Raw genomic sequence first — 19,082 nt, 5'->3', positions numbered from 1 at the left:
CAGTGGCTTGAACTATAGACTAAGTTGTAGGCTCTTCTACTTTAAGGGTGGTAATTATATTGCAGATGATCATTCCAGAAGAAAAGATTCATGTAAAATATTACATGATAAACTTAAAAGACCAAAAGGATAACTTAGGACAAGAAACATGAATAAGAGCTTAAAACTACATCTGGTCTCAACATATTGTGGGTTTCAACATAACACAGTATTTCTTTTGAAAATGCCATACTGACCTACAAACATGTATATAGTATTGACAATGCTCATATAATGAGGAAATAAATGTAATTATGAATATACTGATTACATAATAAATTACAGTATTTTATACCTAAATACAGTATTCATTTTTCAAGCATATCTCATAACTTAGCTCATAAGGCCCAAAATCCAACTTGAGTTATGCCAATGGAACTATTGTTTGGGGTCTGGAGAGATAGCTTATCCATTTTTAAAAATGAAAGAAGAAAATGACTTGCCCAAAGTAACAAAATAAGTTACAATACAACGTAAAAGACCTCAGTCATAAAAGAACGAAAATCACTTGGGTTCCACAGGGAACAATGTCCAAACGATCCTGAATCTGGAATTCTAGATTCTAAATTTTAAATTAAAATGTAGAAAATAAAATAAAACCTAAGCCGTAAAATTAAAAAAATTTTTTTAAATTTTTTTTTTCCAATGGACCTTTATTTTATTCATATGTGGTGCTGAGATTCAAACCCGGTGCATCACGCATGCTAGGTGATCACTCTACCACTAAGCTGCAACCCTAGCCCCCTAGGTTGTAAATTTGATGAATTAAAAGTAGAAGGCACATTTACTTACTTTACAGAATCTTACTAATGAAAAGAGAAATATTTCACACCATCTTTACGTAAACATTCAGACTGCATACCAATTAATCCTCCCACAGGTGAAATTTGAAGAATCAGAAGCAACCCTTCTGCACAATCCGTAGAGCTGAATTTAAAAATGCTCACATAAAGCAATGCAGGTTGGTTTTAACTTCAACAGAAAGATCATTAAACTTACCAGCTGGGCAAAAGTGGTAACTTTTAGTCTCTTGAAAAGCTCATCTTTTTTGTATCTATAATCTGAAAAGCAGGAGAAGACATATTTATCTGAGTCTATTTTGCTTTCTTAGACACTAAGTCTTTCTAGTCATCAAGTTATATGTTATATATTTCTAGTCATTTATATGCTTTTACATATATATTTCATTTGCTCTTCATGATATGTTCAGAACCAGGCAGGCATGTAGTGCTACCATCTCTTCATTTCCCCCTTGGTTTTGGTCATCAGAAAGCATAGTCTGCCATTTTCCTTTTACTAAGCTGTATGTACTGTGGTCATACTGTATGCCATGCATTTTTGTAAGCTGCCTCAAACCCTTTTCAGGACAAAGCAGGGAATAAACATCTACATTTACAAAGGAGGACAGAGATCCAGACAAGCTGAGTTACCCCAGGCCAAACGGCTGTAAGATGTTTACACCCTACTATTCTCACTCTGGCTTCAAAAGAGAGCAATCATTTTCCTGTGGTTGCAAACTATGCTAGAGACATTAGGACAATGTATGCACACGTGCGAATGCATGCTGGGCATGAAGTTGTGACTGGTCGTGATAACATTAGTTTCTCTTAAAAAAATCAGTATTGCAAGACAAAAATGTTCTGGACATCTGTGTCATAACAATGAGAATATACTTAACACCATCGAACTGTACACTTAAAATGGTTCAGATGACACATTTTACATTTTGTGTTTTTACCACAATTAAACAAAAAAGTAAAACCAATCTAAAACATTGACATTTATTTAGCGCTAGCTTTACAATTTTTAATTATAACTCAAATGGGGGGGGGTACTTTTACTTGTGTTAATAATTCTTCAGATCACATTAAACAGTTACTAAAAACTTAGCCAACGTCACTTTATCAAGTATCTAGCCTGTAGATATCTGTTAGAAGTTAGGTTCCTTAAACTTCTGAAGATGACTGTCAATTCTGAAGAGTTTCAGTGTTGAACTCGGCCCTTACCCTTCCTTCCTCTTCTAGTTTTTTGAGTTTGACCCAAGACTTCTTAAATACTGCCTCATTATTTCAGAATTACTGAAGGTTAGCTGGATAATTGCTGTGGCCTTCACAGCATAAATGTCTCATAAACCAAGACTCCTAGCAACAAAGGAAAGGATTAAAGGTATTTAAGATTATTTACTTGGTGTTACTAATCAGTTCCATGAATTCTCAAAAAAACTAGCACAGACTGTATGGTTACTTTGGAGGATAATGTAAGCTTGGTTTAACAAATACCTTAATATTCAGAGTCAGGAGATGATACTACCTTAAAAACTGATCTTCTATAAATACTTCGAGACTCTTTCTTGCAGGCAATTACAACTTCTCTGTTCTAAAATGTCTTGAAGAGAAAGATTTGGCAAACAGACTATCACTTCTAGAAAATTCTTAGAGCAGCTTCTTCAGGATACAGCAAGGTAATAAGACTGGAGATAACAGAGCTCCAAAGTCTGCCAGGATAAACATCTGAACAGGCTGAACAGAAGCTTCAAAAAGTACAGTGAATAATCACAGCATTCCCCTCCATTGCCACCAACTTGTATACCAAAAGTCACCTATGTAAATCAAAACAGCAATAAATCAGCCATGGAAAGAGTCGATAAATTTTGAGTCATTTGTACTTTGACATTTATCTACTGAAATTCTTTTAGTATGGTCACATAGTTTCAAAGATTTCTAAGCATAAAGCATTAAACATTAAAATCCCATTTAACTAACCAGAGATTACATTAGACAAACACCAGGCTATGATGCATCCCAAGGACTGGCATTCCTACTGTCCTCTGTAAAGCACTGGAAGCCCCCTGCACCGCACCGTGGAGCCTGAATGCCACATACCTGGTTCTGGTTTAGAAGGACAGCCATCAGTAGGACTTTCTGACATTATTACTCAGAGATAAAAGACCAAATTAGATGTCTTAGAGTAAGTTTTAAACTCTATTAAAAGGATGGCTTGGAAGGCTCTGTCAGCCTGTCCTTACAAGAGCAAACTGCTTTAAGAATGGAGCTTCTGCTACTGAGGCTTCTCTCAGATGCTGGTAGGAGACTAGAAAATTCCAGCTCAGATGTGCTATCAAGGTTTGCTTCTCCAGTGAGCCTAGGATCTGAGTCTGCCTCTCTCGGGTTACTGGAAGGACAGAGACCTGACTATCTAGGATGTTTCACACTGGGTCCAACTAGTGTCATTTAACTACCAGGCACCAAGAATAGGCTTTGTAAACGGTCAATAGTCACAGTGTCTATTTTCCCCAGGTAGAGTTGAAAGAATGTTCAGATTACAAAGGATTTCTGCGTTTTCAGACTTCTGTTAAAATGCATTATTAGCAAATAAAAGGGAAGTTGGGCTCACAGTGGAAGATAAATCAAAGGAAGTACGAGGACAAGGCCTGATTTCACAGACAGACGTGGCATCTGAGGTAATGCGGGCAGTGATGGTCTAGCTAGAGTGTCATGCAACTACCTCCCTTTTCACCAAAGAACTCTTACAACAGAACAAGGGGGGATAGAAGGAAATAGCTTCCAAAATGTAGATGTTAAACCAGAACTAAAGCAATTCTGTCGAAATGAACACAAAGTGTATGATCAAGGTGAGCGGAAATTCCTGCCTTACCAAAAGGAAGCCCCCAGCTTCTAAGGAAGGAAGATGAGCTAGCATTTTCAAGGATTCTATTGCAGGAGTATTTCTTTTGGGAGAATATACATTAAAGGTTTAGATATTCAAGATATCACACTGGACTTTCAAGAAATGTTTTAAGCAAGGTTCTACAAATCTGAGTAGAACGGGACATTTTTATGGCACAATTTCTGGTGAGGACATGTGAGTTTACCCTCAGTTACAAATGGAAAGGGAGGAAAAAGAGGCCACAAACCCCAATAGAAACAGGCCGGCTGGATGTCACCTGCCTTGGCTGAATTAAGGATGACAACAATGAAGTGTAGGTGAGTAAACAAGATTTTTTTTCATGGCTTGGAAATTCAATATATTTCATATATTTATATATATATATATATATTATGTATACTTAAATAGCATAAAATGCATAAGAAAAGAGAAGCATCCTATGCTACTACACATTTTTAAGAAGTATTTATAGCACAATCTCTTCTAACTGAACATGGCACATAAAGGCAATCAGTAGAAAGCTACGCCCAAGTCCACATCTACTGTTTGGGGTTTCCCTGCACTGCAGCAATTCAAAAGGAGCATTATCATTTTAAATTAAAAGGTCTGTTGTATAGAAAAAATTCTCATGCATTCTAGATTTGTAATTTTCTCTTCTAAGAAGATGTATGTTACCAGAGTCAAGTGCTGGACTGTGATCAGAGGACCCTTCACTACCATTAGCTAAATACTCCCCTAGCACTGGGTTCTCCTACTGCAGATACAAGCAAATCCATCTTAGGAAACAGATGTTTCTACTTCTTTAATTCTGGTTGAGGCATGTATATTTTACATCAGTTTTGAACACAGATTGAAAAATCATGATTTTGTGCAAGGGCAATATAATCTGTGACTAGTAAGATATCTTTGCAGTAGATTAGTTTTTTTAAAAAGGATGTGCATGAAATACGTTTTTTAATTAAGAGAAAACAGACTGTAATGAATGGATAATGGAGAACACCGTGAATAAGCTCTTTCTTTCTCAGACCTTTAAGTCTTCCATGAATACTCTTTAATTTATACTCATAAGAATGTTATGAAGAGAGGTATATATTATCCTCTCAGGTACAGACCAAGTAAGAGGAGCGGAAAGATTAAGTACTTTGAAAAAAGCCACGAAGGCTGGAGCATAATGTACCTAGAAACTCAGGTTTGAACCACTTAAGCAGAGCTCACTCCACCAGACCTCACTCTGCATTCCAGTGTGAATACTCCCTAAAGGATGCAAGTCGGGCAGAACCGAGATCCATAGGCCACCATCTTAGCAGCTGGCCAGAAGGGTACCCAGTGATTCCCACATACTTCCAGGCAGCTGCCAGGCTCACCTGACTCCCACAGCTCTCCACACATGTCAGCTGTAGAGTTTGGTGGTTAGCTGATAACCAGCTTATGGAACATTATGGAGCTCCATTTTTCCAAGCCATCAATAGTGTTACTCACTTTTTTTGATCTCTTCTAGCTTCTCAATGTATTTCGTCATACTGTTACCTAAAAAGAAGAAAGAATTTTAGATATGCTTTAAATGGAAGAAAATGAGTACCATTGTGAAAATAGAATGGAAAACAAATACTTCTTGAGCTTCTCTGACCAATGGGCCACATGTAGTAAACAGATTTTTGGATTACACAGCATCATTAAAAGATCTAGAACTGAGGGAAATGTTTTGGTTAAAGGTATTTAAGCTAGGGTGCATCCCCCCAAAAACATTTAGCAGTCTCAGATAATACTGATGATCATTTATATTCATTTTTCCCTCTTTTGAATCAAAGCTCTCTACCTCCCTATACCCCTAATCTTTTTGTGGGGAAGACACATAGGAGAAAAAAAAGAAGCAATTTTCTTTGAGTATCTGAAGTGTGCCCCTGTGGCTACCCAAGAAACCCTTTCCTCTCTGCTTTGTCTTTGTGGTTTCCTCCTCTTTCCTGAACTTGGTCTTTACTATTCATGCTGATGTTGCAGCCTGAACTAGACCACACAGTTTGGATGCTAGTATTCACCATAGGCTTGATTTGCTGAGAAATAACAGCAAGTTCCCACCACTGTGGAGAGTCCCAGCCCTCATGTTTTATGGTCTGGTTCTATAATACTAGGCTCTAGCCAAGGTGGTTTGGAGAGTTTTCATACTTTAAAATTGGGCCAGAATCATTCTGGTTTTCGAATGAATTAAATTCTAGCTCTTAAGCCAGGGACTATTATTTTTTACTGGGCATGCTGCAATTTGATTCAATTCAGCACAGCAAGCTCTATCTGGCACCTAAAAGTATGGCAAAAGAAAAACATTCAAAATAATTTCACATTTCTAAAATTGTGCTCCTAACATTAAGCCTTGAGAGGATCTAGTTAGATTTAGCCCAAGATCGGATCAAAGAAATGCTTCCAGTTAATGACATGAATTGAAGTTTTCAAGGACTATTCTAAACTTTTCTTCATGTTTAGGTCAGAGCCATGAGAGAAAATCCTTGCTCTGAAACTCAGAATACATTGTCAAAACACAATTTACTTCATTTGTTGTTCTAAATTTTTTACCATGAATTCATCATGGAATAAAAGTCTACTGTTTTGGTTTATTTTGTTTTTCACCTAAAAACATACACTCTTTATCAGCACTAAAAACAAAGATTTAGTGACGTCCTAGACCCACACTGTGTCCTTCCAGAAGCTGAAAGAGAGATGAAGTTAGTCAGGGCTGCTCAGAAGGCCTGAGGCTTCTCAAAAGAGATAGTGAGTACATGTCAGAAGAGGCATAATAACCACCAAAGAACTGATTAAAACCAAATATGATCTCTCCTAGGTTCTTAAGACTACAATTGACCTGAGAAGTGACCAGAATTCCAAAGAAGAAACCACAAATTCTTCCTGAACATACACATCCCTCCTCCCCACTGCAACTCTAAACTCGGGCATGGATTTGCCTGGTCAATGTAATGAGGGAAGAAGACAGCAAATCAATATGCTGTTCAGCTTCCCATCACCTTATTTTTAAAATATTTTAGAGGAGCTTTTGGTTGTATATCCCTGAGTCCCCCACAGCTGCATGTTGTTGATGTGGTGGATAGTGTCTTTTGGCTAGGCAAGTTTCAGGCAGTCCAGTCAGAAAATGGAGAAACACAAAGGACTGCTGATTTCTCCAGCAAGAGTAAATAAGCCAGGTCCATTACCAATCTCCAGGTTTCAAAGATGGCTCACAAAGCACCTGGCTTTTCTAGTTGTGTTGTTTTATTAGTATTTATTCATTTTTGTGGTATTAGAAATTGAACCCTACCATTGAGCCATGTCCCCAGTTCTTTGGTTTTAAAAAGCAATTCATAGTGAGGTAAACTTGTAGAAAGTGCCACTTCCTTGGGACCAAAAGAGATGGGGGACCATCTGATGTTAATTCCTTGAGGGATGGAAAATAGCTGCCAACCTCATTCATACTGTCTTTATTATTAAGATTGCATTTCCAAGTGACAGTGGTTTCTACTAAAAAAAGTGTCTAAAATTTATTTCCTTATTAATTATCAACATTTTCAGTGTATTTACATAGCACTCCATCTTGCATCAGCGACTCTCCCGCTAGGCTCTGAGGTAAGCTGTGCTGCCTACCTTTCGTTTTTCCTATCAAAGGAGATGACAGACAAGATCTTTTACAGTTATGCAGATATTTGGCAAAATTAAGAACAAATGAAGAGGGCCATTAATAAGAAGTTCTTTTCATTACAGACATTCATTCTAACCAAATGTAGAAGAGAAAAGAAAATGGAAAATTTCCACATTGCTTTGACTAGAAAAATGAGATGACTGACCTCAAATCAACACAAAATCCCTAAATGTGATTTTAGAAAGTATAAACAGAGGCATTTTATCCTACCATACACACTTTCATGTTAACTAAGTGCCTTATTCAACTATATCTAATTGCATTGGAAAATAGATTTTGAGTACCTTTTAAAAAGACTGGAAGAGAATCAACTTCATAGTTCACTTGTTTATAAACATCTTTTTAATATATAAAAGGAGTCTTAAAAGCTATCAGAGAATTAATTTTTCAAAACATTTGACATTACACATTACTTCCAAATTTTGCTAGATAAGACTGATATAAATGAAAAAAATCAGTGGCTCTCCATTACTCACTGTCTAAACTTCTTGCTCTAGTACGGAAGATGCCAACTTACCCACCTTCTTCATTGTTGTCTTAATTACTAAACTTGACAAACTCCCTGTCAGCTTTAGGTTCTTTAACATAATACCTTGTTAGCTCACCCAGCAGGAAGAGATCGACTCCCTCCCCTGAGCTCCTACAGTACTGGCTTACCACTCACAAAGCATCTGTCACTGTACTGGATTATCTGATGTACCTTATTCAATGCAAAGTCCAAGATTATTTATCAGTGCACACGTAAATACACACACACACTCACAACCTTTATACCTCCCATTGTCTGGTATAGGAGACATTAAAAAATATTTGCTGAATGGAATGTACCATGAGGATCTACCCTTTGAAAAATCCTTATAGTAAGTTATTTAATAATGTAAATAATCATGTTCTAATTTGGCTTGAGTTTTTGCACAGCTGATTTTATTTAAACTAAGCACAACTTGATATATGTACAATTATGATTTGTTTGGACTACTCATATGACCCATATTCTCAGGCAACCCAGAAGTATACAAGGCCTTATTTGGCTTCTACCTTGTTACAACTTAAGTTGCAATGAAAGATATGTAACAAAAGTTTTACAATTAGAATCAAGAGAAGGAAACAACTGACTCTATCAATAATCCTGTGCAAAGATAAAGTACAATCGATTAACTGAGTGACTCATTGGAATTAGATTTTTTTCCATGTGACTCTATAGTTTAATAACATTATTTGTACTAAGCCTGCAAGAAAAGCAAGTGATTCTGAGCAACAGTAATCTAAGGTGGGTAAGATTTATAAGGCATGAACTCAGTTGCTAAGAGACAACTCTAAGGCTTTATTTTTCTTCAATATTTCCCTCCTCTGCGGAGAAGTTCTTTTGGCTCAGAAGCAGCAGAAAGCGTGAAAAGAGACACAGTGGTCCTTTGTTAACCTCAATAAGTTCTACGTGTGTATAGTGCGTTCTGGTTTGTAAAAGCCTTTCACATACATTTCTCCCTTTGACGTAAGAGGCAGAATTAAATACCAAATAAAAATGAAGAGCAACTAGTCTAAAATGAGTTTGGATGCTTAAGATCAAGGGTATTAGCAAATATTCAGGAAAAGTAAAAACTAAAGAAGAAAAAAAGGAAATGGAATATTCTACTTTATGCAGAAATAACTAAAGAAAGTTAAATTTTATAAAAATAAGAAAAGACTGAGTGGAGAAACTTTGCAGAATTTGGAAAGTGTAAAGAAACGTGAAATGAGATTGAATACAGACTGAAGTAAGAGGTAATGTAGCTGACAGAAGAGTGTCAGGGACTAATAAAGGGAGAGCCCTGTGGCCTGGAAAGTGTCCCTTAATCAGTCTGCAGCACTGCAGAACAGAAACCCAGAGAGGGTGCTTGAGAACACACAAGAACCCTGTGGTGCTGGCTGAACAAAATGCCAGCAGGGGTTTCGTCAAGAGCATAATCCACTCATGGCATAGTTTGGCAGTGCTGGGGAGCTGGGAAGACATACTCAGGCACCTATGGAACAAAAGAAATATTGGAAGTTAAAATTATTCTGAGATTTCTAGCCAGAGCTGTACATCAGTGTTCAGGTTTCTATGGAGTCAGAAGTATAGGGAAAAAAATTAATCTTTATGCAGGGAGAAGATATTAGTCTTTGAAGAACTCAGCAGAAAGTGATTTGGGTGAAGACCAGAGATATCTGGTAAATATTTGATCAAGAATTGATCAAATTCTTGATTTGTGATTAACTGAATTACTCACTGGTAAGAAAAGATTAAAGACCCATCCATTTAGCCTCAAAATAGGAAATGCCCATTCAATTTTATGTCTATTTTCTCTGACCACAGAGCTTAAAAATATTCTGTAGATGACAACTCCTAACGCTTACTTGGGCTCTAAAGTCCCTGTGGTGTTTTCTTACCCAGGACTCTTCATCTTTTTCATCTCACGCCACACGAAGCAATGATAATATTTAGACAAAACATTGGGTTTGGGCTGCCCCAGGCCCTGCTGGCTTCAAAGGATGATGGGTTCTGGGTCTTGGTACATCACCCACAGGTGCTGCACACCAGATAGAAGACCTCTGAACACAGAGAAGTCAGTCACAAAGATGCACAGAAGCACCAACATTATAATAAGATCTCTCCCCTAAGTGAACTTTAAAATAGATTCTAAATTTGAAACATACACACACACACACACACACACACACACACACACACACAATCAAGTCCTAGAATAAGATTTCTCTCCCACACTAACTTTAAAATATTTTGAGCTTTAAAGCTTGAGGCATGCTTTGGTCCTTCCAAAAGCTATTGTGAAACTAGTCTGGGAGACTTGTTTCCAGGAAGACAGGTAGATAAACTTTATTCCTTCAAGTAAGTACAACGAAAATGCTGGAAAACTCAGAACAGGAGAAAATACCCACAATGATTATATTTCTATAAATAAAAATGAAGAGAAAATAATAATAATTAATAATCATAATGGGAGAAAATACAATGATTATATTTTGTAAAGAAAAATAAAGTGAAAATAATCAGCATAACCAATTTTAATTATCCAATTTACCATGTAGCCACAGTAATCAAGACTGGGTGGTAATGGTAGAAGGCCAGACGCACTGATCAAGAGAACAGAACAGAGTAAGAGTCTAATATCTAGAATAAATAAAAGAACTCCTGTAATACTAAGAAAAATAACCCAATTTAAAAACAGGCAAATGATTTGAATAGACATTTCTCCATAGGAGATATAAAAATTCCAACAAGCATGTAAAAAGGTGCTCAACATCATTAGTCATTAGGAACATACAAATTAAAACCATAATGAGATACTACTTCACACCCACAATGATGGCTATAATCAAAATGATGGACAATAACAAGCATTAGTGAGAATGTGGAGAAAACAGAGCCCTCCTGCATTGCTGATGGGAATGTAAAATGTGGCTGCTTTGGAAAACAGTTTGGCAGTTCCTCCAAAAATTAAACATAGAGTACCATATGACCAGCAATTCAGTACCTAGGTATATACCCAAGAGAATTACAAAACCACATGTTCACACAAAAATTTGTATACATTGACCAGAAAATGTAAGCAATCCAAATGTCCATCAACTAATGAGTAGATTAAACAAACACAGAATAGATACACAACAGAATATTATTTGGCAATAAAAAGAAATGATGTACTGACACCTGCTACAACACAGACGAACCTTGACAATACCACACTGAGAAGACAGACACAAAAGGCCATATAGCATATGATTCCAGTTACATGAAATGTTCAGGATAGACAAGTCCATGGATATAGAAAGTAGGTTAACAGTTACTCAACAAAGATGTCAATTCTCTCCAAATTGATAAACAACTCCTATCAAAATCACAGCAAATTTTAAGTATAAGTTGTCATGAAAATGATATGGACAAAGAAATTAGAATAGCTAATTTTGTAAAGAAAAAGAATTAAAACCAATTTTAATTATCCAATTACCATGTAGCTACAGTAATCAAGCCTGGGTAGTAATGGTGGAGGGACAAACACACTGATCAAGGGAACAGAACAGGACCCAGAAATAGAACCACACATTTATGCCCAACTGACTTTGACAAAAATGAACATGTAATTCAAGGGAGGAAAAGTAACCCTTTAAACAGACAATGCTGAACCAATTGTATACCCATTGAGCAAAAAAAGTTAATCTTGATTTAAGTCACATACCTCATATAAAAATCACCTCAAAATGTATCATGAACTTAAATGTAAATTTTAAAACCAGAGAGCTTTTAGAAAAAAAATCATTGGGGTAGGCAAAGCGTTCTTAGAGTTGACAACAGAATCATGATCTATATGTTTTTTTTTTTTTTGCGGTGCTGGGGATTGAACCCAGGGCCTTGTACTTGTGAGGCAAGCACTCTACCCACTGAGCTATATCCCCAGCCCCAGAATCATGATCTATAAAAGGAAAAACAGAAAAAATGGACCTCATCAAAATTTAAAACTTTTGCTGGATGCAGTGGCTCATGCCTGCAATCCAGTTACTTAGGAGGCTGGGATAGGAGCGGTGCATGGTTGAGGCCAGGCTTGTCAACCTAGAGACCTTGTATGGAAAAATAAAAAGGGTCACAAATACTGCTCCTATCCCAGCCTCCTAAGTAACTGAGATATATAAGAAACTCTCAAAATTCAACCATGAAAAGTCAAACAATTCAATTAGTACAGGCAAAAGACATGAACAGATATTTTACCAAAGATATACAAAAAGCAAAGAAGCAATGCAAAGATGTTCATCATTAGCAATTAGGGAAAGTAAAATTGCAATACATTACTCCACACCTATCAGAATGGCTAAAATAAAAAAAGGGCGACAACACCAAATGCTGATGAGGACAGGGAGAAAAAGAACCACTAACCACCATGGTGGGAAAGTCAAATGGTACCGTGACTTTGGAAAACAGTTCAGCATTTTCTTATAACATGCAAGAAAACTACCATGTGATCAGCAATTGTACTCCTGGGCAATTATTCTAAAGAAATGAAGACTTAACGTCACACAAAAAATATGTACATAAGCAAGGCAGGGTGGCACATGTCTGTAATTCAAGCTACTAGGGAGGCTGAGGCAGGAGGATCACAAGTTCAAGGTCAGTCTCAGCAACTTAGCAAGACTCTGTGTCAAAATAAAAAATAAAAAGGGCTGGGGATGTAGGCTCAGTGGTAGAGCAACCCTGGCTTCCATCCCCAGTATCACAATAAATAAATAAATAAATCTGTACATGAATGTTTATAGTACTTTCATCTGTTAACACCCCCTAAAGTGGAAACGAGGCAGATGGTCTTCCACAGGTAAATTGTTACTGTAATAGAGCCATACCACACAAAACCAGCCAGTAATACAAAGGAACAAACACATGCAATAACCTGGATGAGTTTTAAGAATTATGCTGAGGAAAAAAATGTCAATCCAAAAGGTTACATAATATAGGATCCAATTTATGTATTAATTGTGAAACAAAACGATAGAAACAGAAATATTAGTGCCTGTCAGGGATAAAGATATGAGTGGGAGTGGAAAGGGGAAAGGACAGCATAAGGAATCTTGTGATAATGGAAATGTTCTGTACCTTGACTTACATCTCAGTGTTAGTATCATTGCTGTGATGGTGCAGTATAGTTTTTTAAAATTTTTCTTTATTCATTTATAACACGGTGTTGAGAATGGAACCCAGGGCCTCGCACACTCTGGGCAAGTACTCTACCACTAACCCAGTCCCCTGCAGTATAGTTTTTAAAGATATTACCATTATAGGAAACTGGGGAAAGGGTACATGAAATCTCTCTGTATCATTTTTTACAAAATGCATGTGATTCTACAATTATCTCAGAATAAAAAGCTAATTTCAAAAAGCAGTTTAAGACTCTCAAGATATAATAGGATACATATCCTCAGCCCTTTTGGAGACAGGATGTCACTAAGTTGCCCAGACTGGCCTCAAACTTGTGATCTCCTGTCTCAGCCTCCTGCATAGCTGGGATTACAGGCTTTCATCACCATACCCAGCCCACTCCTGAATTACAAGACTTAAATTTTGTTTTTTAAAAATTAATGGTCTTAATCAGTTTAAACATGCTGACTATGAGATATTTAATGTACCAATTGAGTGTTTAAAAATCTTTGCATCATAGAAACGTATATATAAATGATTTAACAGGTATTTTTACAGACTTGTTTCTTGATAAAATCAAGACATTAGGGAAAGGTATACTTAATAAAAGTGAATGGAATAAGCAACTAAATGAGACCTAAAAATTGGCCTTTGATTTTAAATATCTGTTCTTACAAACCTTGTCAATAAAAATTAAACAGTTGTGTTTAAAAAAACAAAAAAAGATATAATAGGCTATAGGTATTTAATATGTGTTATAAAAACCCATGTAGGATTGGGGTTGTAGCTCAGTGGTAGAGCACTTGCCTAGCATGCGTGATGCACTGGGTTCAATTCTCAGCACCACATATAAATAAAATAAAGGTCCAGTGACAACTGGAAAAATATTTAAAAAAAAAAACAATGTAAGTATCTCAACATTACAAAAAGTGAAATTAATTTCAGGCACTATTATTGAGTCAAATTTTGGTTATGAGTTAAGAAACTGAAAAGAAAGATGGGGGTGGCATAAACCCCAGTTTGATTTTCAAGAGAAAAAAATTCTAAAGGCATAGACAAATCTAAGTATCTGAGATAAACCTCAGCTTTTACAAATTTTAATTTCAAAACTATAAAGATTTCAAAGATTTCCTGTACAGTGGTCTTTAACATCACTTTTGTACTCTCCCACATTTGGTGCTTACCTTCAGATCACTCATTTCAGAAAGGTGGGCCACCATTGCAATTAAGGGGGAGGTGGGTACAAGTAGAGGAGCTGACAGTGAGAATGGCAGAAGGAACAAGGCTGGGGGAAACACAGGGGTGGTACAGAAACTACGCTAGATTTAGCACCCATTCTCCGGTATTGACTTTCTCACTCTGCAGACAATCCTAGCTTTAGCTTCTTTATTGAACTCTGAGTAAATCACAAAATCTCCAGCCACAATTTCCGTTTCCTCTGAAACAGTGATAATATTTTCACCTGCCTATCAAACAGGATATTTGCAAGGATAAATATCTGTATGACATGGAAATGTTTGAAAGAAAGGTAAGAAGAAATAGTGTCTGCATGCAAAACATTTAATTGAAGTCTATGTTATTTGAGGAAACGTGTAATGGAAGATATTGATTTTTAAGGAGACTGCAGAAAGAGAAAGACAAAATAAATGAGATGATTTAAACAAGGGCAACACCTCCCTTTGCTTTCCTCAGCTGTCTGGTGGAAAATTCAGTATTGCTAAATGTAGACAGTCCCCCAGTCCACTAGCAAAGCCATCTTAATCAGGTGGATTTGCCACAACAGGCTTTAAAGGGTAGGAAAAAATTAAACAAATAAATAACCCAAACCTCACAAGACTGCAAATCCACCAGGATCTGGACAGCAGTCCTCATCACGACATTGAAAGACGTGAATAGCAAGGAACTAAGTAGAAAGGTACCCATAAACCATACTTCACCTGAACTGCAGCACTAATTAAATTTTGTCTGGTATTTTAGTTACTCATTCAAGTCGGGTCTGCCTCCACTTGAATCTAAGCTCTCTGACTGCAAAAACCACAATCCACACTCATCTTTCTATCACCCACAGTCCACAGCTTCACTTATACTCAGCCTTATGTGTGAACACAGAACAGAACAAACATGCACATGGATATTACCAGCAGCTTGAAGTAATACATTTAAGGTGTTTCAAAACAGAAGATGACCTCCTGGTATTAACTCAGCATCAGCCCCACAACTTATTGAACAATGGTTTCCATTTCTGGGATTTCATTTTCTCAATTTATATTATTTCCTATGTGGTAATGAAAAATGAGTTAAATTACGTGAAGGCAAATTTTTACTGACAATCTGAAAAACAGTTTTCAAAGATAAGACCTGAGTCCAGAAAGACATTAGGTAAGATAGAAACTTTTACCTGTGATTTATACCAGTTTTGACGGGCTGCTTACTGTCAAAAATTAGCTATTGGATTAAAAAAAAAAAAGTTCTAACTTTCTAATCTTTACTCACCAGTGTCCAGTCTTGACTTAACATGCTGATATCTTGGGTTCTGTGGTATCCTTTTAGTCAAGTACTGCAAAATAAGAAAATTCACAATTAATTGGATTAATGTAAAGATAAAGGTGACAAAGCCAGGAAAGAATCAGACACTTAAGTACGGGAAACATAATAAAATTTCAGAGACTTTAAGGATGGAAGATACTCTAAAGATTAACTATCCCATCCATTTAGGACTCTTTGCTATAGCATTTCTTCAGGTGAACACAGTTACCTTGTTTCTGTCACATTTTCTATCACACGTCCACATTTTGTCAAAATAATCTTAGAGCATTATGTGATTAAAAAAAAAAAAAGCACTTAGAAATTACCTTGGAATTAAAGTCAACATATTATAGTGATACACGCATACTCAAGTTTACAGCTGCACAATTCCCAACACCCAAACCTATGTGTCCATCAATGGATGAGTGAATAAAGAAAATGTGGTATATATACACAATGGAGTTTTATTCAGTCATAAAGAAGAATGAACTTATGTCATTTGCAGGAAAATAGATGGAACTTGAGAACATTATATTAAGTGAAATTAGCCAAACTCAGAAGGTCAAAAATTGTATATTTTCTTTCATATGTGGAAGCTAGAGAGGAAAAAGGAAAAGGTGGGAGTGATCTCATGAAAATCAAAGGCAGATCAGCAGAGTAGAAGAAAAGGACCAGGGGGAGGAAGAAGGAAGTGAAAGGGGAAATACTGGGGAATGATTTGTTGTTACTTATATACAATATAATTACACACAATACAATTTGTGTGTATAAGTAACAACAAATCCCACCATTATGTACAACTATAATGTACCAATAAAAAACACAGAAAAAGAAATAAAAGAGAGAAATTATGTTGGGCTGGGGATGTAGCTCAGTGCTAGAGTGCTAGAGTGCTTGCCTAACACGTGGGAAGCCCTGGATTGAATCTCCAGTACTGCAAGAAAAGAAAAAAAATCTCGTACATGGAGCCAAAATTGATCTCCCTTCAATTTCTTTTTAGTTCCCTATTGTAATAGAATAAGTCACCTGCCCCTGCCTCAAGAAACCTGTTGAGATAATGAAAGGCAGCTATCCTGCTCCTCTTTTTAATGTTACTCTTTTCATGAAGGCTTTGGGCCATCTCCTCTGGATACCCTCTAGATTTTATCCACAGATTATCTAAAATACAGCAGGTGGGATCCAGACCTGACCAGATGCTGTCTGACCAGGGTCTGTGCTGACAAACTCTGGCACTGCTTCTCCAAGTCTAGGGCTCCACATGTATTGCTGCCAATGCACTGGCTCTTGTGGAAGCTCAGGCTTATCTCAGGCTAAGGATAAGTTTATGGTTAGCAAAAATGCCTGCCAGGTCTCCCTTGTGCTGTGTTTTGGTAGTTAACACTTTGAATCCAAGCACAAGACATTAAGCCATATTAAAATCCTGTGGTGAGTGCAAAAGCCATTAAGGAAGGGAAGGATAAAGAAAAAGGACAGTACAAAATATGGCTTTCTTTTGTAGGCCTCTTTCTAGCCTACAAGTATGAAATCCATATGTTCAGTACAGGTAGCTGTGGAATATGAAATTAAAACTGGATAATACCTTTCCAGCTTCATCTTCTGCACATGCACCCATGTTGAAGTGGACAGGAATGTCCCCATAATATCTCCAGTCTTGGCAGATGTCTGCCTAGAATGTCTTTCTTCAACTTGTCCTTGGGCAAAATTTATTTCCTCTGTAACACTGTCCAAAGTGGAATTAGGCACTTTCTTCCCCTGTCCCCCAGAATACCAATACCTCCTGTTGTCTACAACTAGATCTTCTTCACTACTCTAGGATTTCCTTGAAGGTTTGTATTTGCCCAGAACCCAGTACATGCTAAGTACATTTACTGATATTCAGTTAATAAATGAGTATCTGAATAAAGACCAAATTACAGCCAACTATCTGGTTCCTTAGGAGAGAACATCAAAACTTCCAAAAATTACATCACTTGCCTTTGAAAACAGTTTACAGCATGTCCTGGTGGGAGGATTGCAGAGTAAACTGCATACTGAAATACATTTTCAAATGACCTACAAAGCATGAAAACAATGTAGGACACTTACATATCTGAACAAAATATCTGTTGATCACAGTTTTGGATTTCAGAGACCAAGAAGAATTTTCAAAAATTTGTTGGGGGGGGGGGACCTACAGAGAGTCATCAACTTTTAATTTTGCCAACTAAGGACATGAAAAACAAAACCAAAGCAAAACCTTACCACTACCACCTGTTATTTTATTTTATTTTATTTTTTAGCATTGTTTATTTTTTAAATTTTAATTTAATTTTTAGCTGATACATAAAAATATAAGCCATCTGCTATTTTTTTTTTTTTTCCCCAGTGCTGGGGATCGAACCTAGGGCCTTGCACACACTAGGTAAGCACTCTACTACAGAGACCTGCCATCTGCTATTTTAATGCCTAAAAGGTAAAAAAGAAAAAAAAAATCCTAGAGTAAAAAGTTCAGTTCTTAAGTGATATTAAAAAACTGATGACATGGTCTGTATTTCTGCTTCACACCTGGCAAGTAAAATCCTTATTATGAACAGTTAGCATTGGTCCTCAGATTGTGTTTCCAAGCACTGATCTGGTTCATTCTTAGAAAAAGGTTACTGATCACTTCTCATTATGATCAGTAACCTGCTATCTAGAGGAGAAAGTGACTTTAACACCAATTCCAATTCTGTTCCTAGATGAAAATGGAGATGATTCATAAGTAATAGAAGGAAAATAAACAAAGATGAAAAGGGAGATTTAGGACAAGTTCCCCAAAGGGAGACAATTTCATAGCAAAATGAAACAAACCAACAATACAGAGTTAAGGAAAGCAAATACTAGATTTCAAGAAAAGCAAATACTGATTTCAGTTATCTGAAGTTAATTTTTTTTTTTTTTGGCACCCTATATTTTTATAATTTCTATACTTTATTTCCTGTTTTTACTTTTGTTTTGTTTTTCCCACTAGTTTCCTAGCAAAGCTTCTTTTGAAAAATTCCAGGCCAGTCTCTGCTGAACCAGGGGGATTTGTCCATACCTAAGCCAAAATAGCTAAGAAGTGAGGGTATCTCTGGGGACCAGGTGTGGTGGCGGCAGAATGATGAGGGGAGAGTGTGGACAGCTGCAGTCACTGAGCCCTTCCCGCCCCCGGTTTTCCCTTACAAGGACTAATGAGAAATCCATATGCTGCAGGAGAAAAATGTAGTGTTTCTTTTCCACGTTCCCATTTCAGTCCAACTTTTTTTATTGCTGATTTTCTAGTACCAACCACAACGTAAAGCTATTTGTGCTCCACTGTTGGCACAGCCATGGAGTTTATGGCACAGCCTACTTTCTTCTTTAAAATTCTCGCTTTTGGGGTGACTGCTTCTTGACCTACTGACCAACTGGCTTTCTTTCGATGACAAACAGCCTGGAATGGCGGAAAGTGAAAGAGCTGTGAAAGCAGCTGTTCAAGGAAGACTATTCATTCCTTAACAAAGACTTACTGAG

General features: G+C 36.8%; 1 protein-coding gene across 3 annotated transcripts in view; it reads right to left on the bottom strand.

Annotated features, from left to right (window-relative positions):
- CEP41 (centrosomal protein 41) overlaps positions 1 to 19,082 on the bottom strand; it is a 41,991-nt gene that overhangs the window by 13,575 nt on the left and 9,334 nt on the right. For 2 of the 3 annotated variants that reach the window (XM_079149780.1, XM_079149782.1), the window contains exons 2-4: positions 15,537 to 15,600; positions 5,185 to 5,232; positions 1,039 to 1,100 (exon numbers count right to left, since the gene is read on the bottom strand). In XM_079149780.1, the coding sequence (XP_079005906.1) occupies positions 1,039 to 1,100; positions 5,185 to 5,232; positions 15,537 to 15,600 (174 nt within the window). Of the gene's footprint in view, positions 1 to 1,038; positions 1,101 to 5,184; positions 5,233 to 15,536; positions 15,601 to 17,148; positions 17,222 to 19,082 lie in introns of those variants that run through there. The other variant, XM_079149781.1, reaches the window with a different exon arrangement.

The sequence above is a fragment of the Sciurus vulgaris genome, assembly GCF_902686455.1.
Source record: "Sciurus vulgaris genome assembly, chromosome: 8".
Lineage (NCBI taxonomy): Eukaryota > Metazoa > Chordata > Mammalia > Rodentia > Sciuridae > Sciurus > Sciurus vulgaris.
The sequence above is the reverse complement of the archived record's forward strand: the minus strand, read 5'-3'. Positions and strand labels throughout refer to the sequence as shown.